Raw genomic sequence first — 7,500 nt, 5'->3', positions numbered from 1 at the left:
GTGTGTGTGTGTGTGGTGTGTTCCTCCTCCTACTGCTACTGTTGTTGTTGCTGCTGCTACTTTACTAAATATATGTGAACTCGAACAACACTGAAAAAGAACACCATATCTAAGATTGCTAGAACTATTATGTGAAAAAATAAACCCGACACTAATTCAAGCTTTTCCCAGTCCTTTCTCTACGATGTTCACTTAAGTCAATTGGATCATTTGACCTCCAACACTTATCGTGTCGAGCGCAGAATTCTGTGGCCCAGATTTTGTCGCAAAGTCCGGTCTATAACTATTTCTATTCCTTCTGAGTGCTGTAGCGGGACCCCAGGCTCTAGAAGGAGGAAAGTATAATGAAACAGAATGAAGGTCCTGGCGATGAATTCTTGAAAATGTATTTCCTCGACTGACTGTAGGGTAAGTTAGGGGACATATGGGAACGCTAGGAGGTACTCAGATTGTGGTTTTATTTTCATGGTTGCATGTAAATTATTTTTCCGGTCCTGTGCATATATTAGAGCTTGTCTAACTGGACCTTTGCTCATAATAGTTGAGTAACCCTGGTCTACAATAATGTCATTCCCTAATTGGAACACCCCTGTTGGGACGAATCAGATGAATGCGAATTCCCATCTATTAGGGTATGGAAGTCCGTGTGTGTGTTAACTTCCTGTCTGTGTAAGAATGCCCATGTGCGTGCTTATCTCCTGAAACCCCATGTGCGTGCTTATCCCCTGTGTAGGTTTAAAACCCCATGTGCGCGCTTATCTCCTGTGTAGGTTTGAAACCCCATGTGCGTGCTTATCCCCTGTGTAGGTTTAAAACCCTATGTGCGTGCTTATCTCCTGTGTAGGCTTGAAACCCCATGTGCGTGCTTATCCCCTGTGTAGGTTTGAAACCCCATGTGCGTGCTTATCCCCTGTGTAGGTTTGAAACCCCATGTGCGTGCTTATCTCCTGTGTAGGTTTGAAACCCCATGTGCGTGCTTATCCCCTGTGTAGGTTTGAAACCCCATGTGTGTGCTTATCTCCTGTGTAGGTTTGAAACCCCATGTGCGTGCTTATCCTCTGTGTAGGTTTAAAACCCCATGTGCGTGCTTATCCCCTGTGTAGGTTTGAAACCCCATGTGCGTGCTTATCCCCTGTGTAGGTTTAAAACCCCATGTGCGTGCTTATCTCCTGTGTAGGTTTGAAACCCCATGAGCGTGCTTATCCCTTGTGTAGGTTTGAAACCCCATGTGCGTGCTTATCTCCTGTGTAGGTTTGAAACCCCATGTGCGTGCTTATCCTCTGTGTAGGTTTAAAACCCCATGTGCGTGCTTATTTCCTGTGTAGGTTTAAAACCCCGTGTAGGTGCTTATCTCCAGTGTAGGTTTGAAACCCCATGTGCGCGCTTATCTCCTGTGTAGGTTTGAAACCCCATGTGCGCGCTTATCACCTGTGTAGGTTTAAAACCCCATGTGCGCGCTTATCTCCTGTGTAGGTTTAAATCCCCATGTGCGCGCTTATCTCCTGTGTAGGTTTGAAACCCCATGTGCGTGCTTATCCCCTGTGTAGGCTTAAAACCCCATGTGCGTGCTTATTTCCTGTGTAGGTTTAAAACCCCGTGTAGGTGCTTTTCTCTTGTGTAGGTTTAAAACCCCATGTGCGTGATTATCCCCTGTGTAGGTTTAAAACCCCATGTGCGTGCTTATTTCCTGTGTAGGTTTAAAACCCCGTGTAGGTGCTTGTCTCCTGTGTAGGTTTAAAACCCCATGTGCGTGCTTATCCCCTGTGTAGGTTTAAAACCCCATGTGCGTGCTTATCTCCTGTGTAGGTTTAAAACCCCATGTCCGTGCTTATCCCCTGTGTAGGTTTAAAACCCCATGTGCGTGCTTATTTCCTGTATAGGTTTATAACCCCGTGTAGGTGCTTATCTCCTGTGTAGGTTTAAAACCCCATGTGCGTGCTTATCCCCTGTGTAGGTTTAAAACCCCATGTGCGAGCTTATCCCCTAAGTAGGTTTAAAACCCCATGTGCGTGCTTATTTCCTGTGTAGGTTTAAAACCCCGTGTAGGTGCTTATCTCCTGTGTAGGTTTAAAACCCCATGTGCGTGCTTATCCCCTGTGTAGGTTTAAAACCCCATGTGCGTGCTTATCTCCTGTGTAGGTTTAGAACCGCAGGTACCCTTCCCTTCGATTCACAAGCCCCATTGCGGGTGACTCACCACGCGCTGTTCTTTCAGAAAAAGCCCTCCGAGAAGAGTTATGTCGTACTGAACAACGGGCGGCAGCAATGTCGTCCCTGCTTAGAAGTCTACAAGGATGCCAGGCAGTATATAGCGAAAAACTGCATTCACGTGATCCTGGACCTAGACGTCAGGATGGCGATGCAGTGGCAAGGGAAGGAGGCGTGGGAACTCCACTCCTTCCAGGTGACGCCTCCTTAAAGACCATGCATTTGTGTATCTCTCTCTCTTTATGTACATACATCCACACACACACACATAGTGATAGATAAATACATTGAATGTATGCATTCATACATAGAGATACATAATATGTATATATATACATATTTGTGCGTGTGTGAATGCACACACACACACACACACACACACACAAACACAAACACAAACACATACATACACACACACACACACACACACACATATATATATGTATACAAACAAACACACACACACACACGCACGCACACACACACATACACGCGAAAACACACACACACATACACACATTTATATGTACACATATACAGTATACACACACATATGTATGCAATCAATGTATCTGGCATCCAGAGAACTGGAGTCAGCTCTCTCTCTCTCTCTCTATCTCTCTCTCTCTCTCTCTCTACATATATATATATATATATATATATATATATATATATATATGTATATCTATACATATGTATATGTATACCTCTATGCATAAGTGCATGTATATAAATACATAAATATATATATGTGTGTGTATGTAGGCATAAATGTATATGTTTGTCTAAACATGCTTTCTTCTTTCATCTTTTACGCGCTTTGAATTTTGGCCGCAACGCGACCTTAATGTGATTCATAACTTCAGATTGTTACCATCGAAGGCACGTGCGTGTTTTCACCTGGCGACAAGGAGGAGCTGGACGCGTGGCTCTGGGTGAGTTATATGAGGTATTTTTATTATTATTTTTCGTCAAACTATATCATATTCTTTGCCTTGGAGCCGCAGCAAAGGAATTAACTATTATACAGAGGAAAGGCTAACAAGTTTTTGCTTCTAACAGGACGTCAGGGGGAGCTTAATGCATTCACCGAGCTTCAAGAAATCGACTCGGATGCCCTTGCAAGGAAACTTGCTTTATGGAAGTTGTGAAAAGTGTAAGGTCATCAAACGTTGGATACTTATGCTGAGCCTACTTATAAAGAAATCCTTACTAACAGTTGTTTTAACACTACACCTGTTCAGACAGTCGTTTTAACGTTTCCCCAGATCAGCCAACGTTCCTGGTGATGCCTGACTCCCTGACATCATCGAGGTTGCAAGTGAGTGGTTCCGTATTACTGGTTTTCTTGAGCGAGGGTTTTGCGGTCACTTCAGTCGACGGCCGCCTCATTGCTTCGTTTCATCTAGGGGTCATCCGGAGGTTCGGCTACAGTCTGAGAAATTTCAAGTTCTGGACTGGAAGGGCGTGTGTCCTTGGAGAGGGACTCTTCGTTTTTCTTACAGAGCAGGTAAATACGTTCTACTTTTTTCCTCTAGAATTCTAAAAGCTGCCCATCTATGTACAGTCAGAAGACAAAACTATTGTTACCTTTACTTGTGGTCGAATAGAACCTGAGCGCTATTCTGTACTGTGAGTGGAGCATCTTGTTAGCCCCTCCCATTGCTAGTGTTGCCATACAACGAACGATCTTAATACAGTATTCGAAGACGAGACTAATGAACCAAATATTTGGAGAATGCGTTTCGATGACCATGCGTTGTTTTGTCTATGTGTTTATATTTTCAATTATATTTTATTATCTAGAAAATAAAATAAATGTTATGCAATATTTTAGTCTCCCATCATGACTTTGACGGCAATTAAGAAAACATCGTCATATCCAATAATAATTTAATAAATCAAATGATTAAACCGTTATTAATATACATGGGTATTATATAATGTAAGGCGAAATGTAAGTTCAGAACACCAGACCCTTTCACACTGCAAATGTTTTTTTTATTTTTATTATTATTATTATTAGTATTATACTGCGTATGTGTTGTCAGTCGGTATTATTATTATTATTTTTTTTTTTCATTTCGCATATAGATAATCAAACTTACGCTTTTCTAACTATTAATGACCAGTTTACAAAATATATTGCCTTGGTGTTCAACAACACCGTCGATTTTTCATATTAATTTGTGTAATGGGTAAAGATTGTTTTTACCTGACTGTACAGTACATGATACACACTACATATTGGCCAAATTTTAATATGAAATACTCTAAGACATCTGCGTAGTTTTGTTAGCTTTGTTATTTTCAGGATGGCGTTCTTCCAACAGGGGAATGAAATCGTATACTATATCAAGCAAACAAAGGAAGTGTTGAAAAACGGCATCATCTCTCCCACTGAAACGAAGTCTCCCAAAAGCGACACGACAGAACACATATACGAGGAACCCACTTACATGCGCTTACCTTTTTTCGATGGCCAACGCCCTAGTTCCTTGAGTCCGCCTGTTCCTGAAGCTCCCAGCATGGCGACGGGAACTAAAGCGCCCGCCCGAGGAGGAAGCCCTTTACTCAGGGAGCACGAGTGGCAGATCAAGACCATGATGGTGCTGGAGTTCGCCAAGGAGTTCTGTAACGGTGATAGCAGACGTTATTGCGAGATCCTCAATAAATTTCTGGAAAGGCAAGGACTAACTCCATTCGTGTGGGACTGTTAGCAGGGCGTTCTCAGGAGGCGGGGTAACCAATGGGCGTGCGATGGCAGCCTCGGCCAAGGACATCTCCAGCAATCCTTCCTAGCTGAACGCGCGGAGAGAAGGGTTTACACGTTGCCTCAAATACAACACACGTCGTCTTTGTATCGTTCAGCGAAAACGGCAAGCGTTGATGATGCAGGACGGTCTAGCTGGGCTTTAGCGGAGAAGGGATTAGTAGTGCTGGGAGAGGGAATGTTGATAATGATGTATATGTTTCTGAAGTGATTAACAATTGTTGAAAAAATTTCAGTTACAGACTCATACTCACTCACTTACTCACACACACACTCACTCACTCACTCACTCACTCACACACACACACACACACACACACACACACACACACACACACACACACACACACACACACACACACACACACACACACACGCACACACACAAACATATTCACCGCTCAAAGACTTAAAACCTCAAAAAGTCGTTTGTATGTTCATAAATAATCAAATCATTTCAGTTGTAGCTTGTTTGATTTTTTTATATTATTTAACATTCCCTTGGAATTACTGTCTATGAAAAATACCATTTGCAAAAATATTTATAAATGTATGTTTGTGTAGGCGAACAGAATTAATTCAAATGAATATGAGTGTACATCGATCGATATGTAAATTTACTGACTTTCTTGTTCAATTTCCTGCCTAACCTCACAGAGAAGAGACAGCAAGGAATCGTCTTCTATTCACCAGTCGCCTTAGTATTCCTATCCATTGTAAAAACGTTATTTACACCAAGTTTACAGTTAATCACAGAAAGTTCGAATCATTGTTTCTCATCAAAATAGTACAAAGTGAAATCAAAATCCCAATATCACCTTCATTAAACAACAAATCAGTTTTAAATTAAAAACAGTACTTAGAAACACTGTAAACATGTAAACCAAACGTGGACATTTCAACGTATTTTACTGTCAGGTGATTCACCTTTGCCGAATAACCCAAAATAATAACCAACATAAGACATTACTGGACTTGCATCAACAGAAATTCCGTAATTTGCCGAGGTGGATCACAAACCAGTGGCATGAAAGGAGTGATAAGATACAAAGTTACAAATTCCCAAATACGAAAAGTATTACGGTCAAACATGAACACAAACACATTAACATGCTAAGAAAAGTATCTTTACTCTTTCTGACTTATCAATATGGTACGGCGACGAAAGTAGTTAGAGAAAGTGCTGAGAGCTCGACCTTTCTTTTTCTTTATGGTTTGCGAAGTTCTAGCTTCGCCCGGGCCTTCTAAATATGGCCCGGCCTGTGTCAGCTTTTTACGGCTGTCTCATTGAGTTGTCTGACACTCGGTGCTTACCGTGGCGGCGGGATTGCCAGCAAGCGCTCCTGCCGCCATGGTGTAAGCATTTCGCATAGCCTCTTTACCAGCACGGCGGCTGTTGTGGGCGGTCCATGTCTCAGGAATTGTGTATGGTTACAATTTTCTAGGTAGTGGACTAGTGTGGCGTTCGGCTCGCCGCAGTGCTTGCAGCACCATTCATCGCGTTCGATTGTTGGGATAATCTGCCATGCACAGTGGTAACCTAGGCGCATTCTGTGAAAAATGACTTCGGTACCTCTGTTGCTTACTTCAGAGAGTGCCAGTGGTTCATAGCCTGTGGCGTCTGAGTACCAGCTGGCCGAGGGGGAGGTTCTCTTTTCCTCTCTGTGGAGCTGCCGTAGGAAGGTACGACCGACCAAGGCACACTTCTCCATAAGTAATTTTCGGCTCGGTTTTATCGTCATGGGATTTGGGGGCATACCCCTGCCAGCGACGGCTAGTCGGTCAGCAAGCTCGTTCCCTCTGATGCCGATGTGGCTTGGGACCCAGTTGATGATAATTCTTCTACCCTGAGCAAGAATTCTCTGTGCCATTGTGAGAATCGTGGTCAGTAGGTAGATGTTGTCTGTGGGTGAGCTGTGCTGAAGACAGTCAATGGCTGCCCTGGAGTCTGTGTGTATGACCACGTGTCCTTCCCTTAGGGACGCGTGGCCTAGGGCTCCCATGATTGCAACTGCCTCTGCCTGTAGCGAGGAGGCGTTGTCTGTTACCCTCATGGATCGCGTGGCATCCCTAGCTGCAAAGCCGGCGCCTGCAGTGTGGCTCAAGGGATCGACCGATCCATCCGTGTAGTATGTTCTACTACCCGGAGGAGTAATGGCTGCAATGACCCTGTGGGCTTCTGCCTTTAGGCTAGGCATGGGGTATAGGCTCTTTTTCATTGACAGGCTCATTATGTTGAACTCTATCAGGCTCAGTGCCCACGGCGGGGCTTCGGCAAAGTCGGGGTGGGGGGAGTCCATGCCCTTAGCAAGAAGCTGTTCTTTGAGCTGATGGCGTATCAACACCCTGGCTGTTCGAGGCATCTGACTAATTTTTGTCTTAGGCTTGTGTTCCTGGGAGCCTGGATGACCTTTGACAGGAATTGTGTTGCCGTTAGATCGATTCGTGAGTCCAGGGGGAGAAGGTTTGCCTCCATCAGGAGGTTGAGGACCTTCGTCCACCTCGGGGCACCCAGAATG

The 7,500-nt window shown here is 43.9% G+C and overlaps 1 protein-coding gene across 1 annotated transcript in view; it reads left to right on the top strand.

Annotated features, from left to right (window-relative positions):
* Nucleotides 1-5,444, top strand: part of LOC125038244 (docking protein 2-like) — a 6,261-nt gene extending 817 nt beyond the window's left edge. The window contains exons 2-6 of the mRNA XM_047631667.1: nucleotides 2,216-2,404; nucleotides 3,075-3,143; nucleotides 3,271-3,364; nucleotides 3,477-3,718; nucleotides 4,542-5,444. Of these exons, the coding sequence (XP_047487623.1) occupies nucleotides 2,216-2,404; nucleotides 3,075-3,143; nucleotides 3,271-3,364; nucleotides 3,477-3,718; nucleotides 4,542-4,928 (981 nt within the window). The 3' untranslated portion in view covers nucleotides 4,929-5,444. The remainder of the gene's footprint in view (nucleotides 1-2,215; nucleotides 2,405-3,074; nucleotides 3,144-3,270; nucleotides 3,365-3,476; nucleotides 3,719-4,541) is intronic.
* Nucleotides 5,445-7,500: the final 2,056 nt, after the last annotated feature.

This window comes from Penaeus chinensis, chromosome 24 (assembly GCF_019202785.1).
Source record: "Penaeus chinensis breed Huanghai No. 1 chromosome 24, ASM1920278v2, whole genome shotgun sequence".
NCBI classification, from domain to species: Eukaryota; Metazoa; Arthropoda; class Malacostraca; order Decapoda; family Penaeidae; genus Penaeus; species Penaeus chinensis.
The sequence above is the reverse complement of the archived record's forward strand: the minus strand, read 5'-3'. Positions and strand labels throughout refer to the sequence as shown.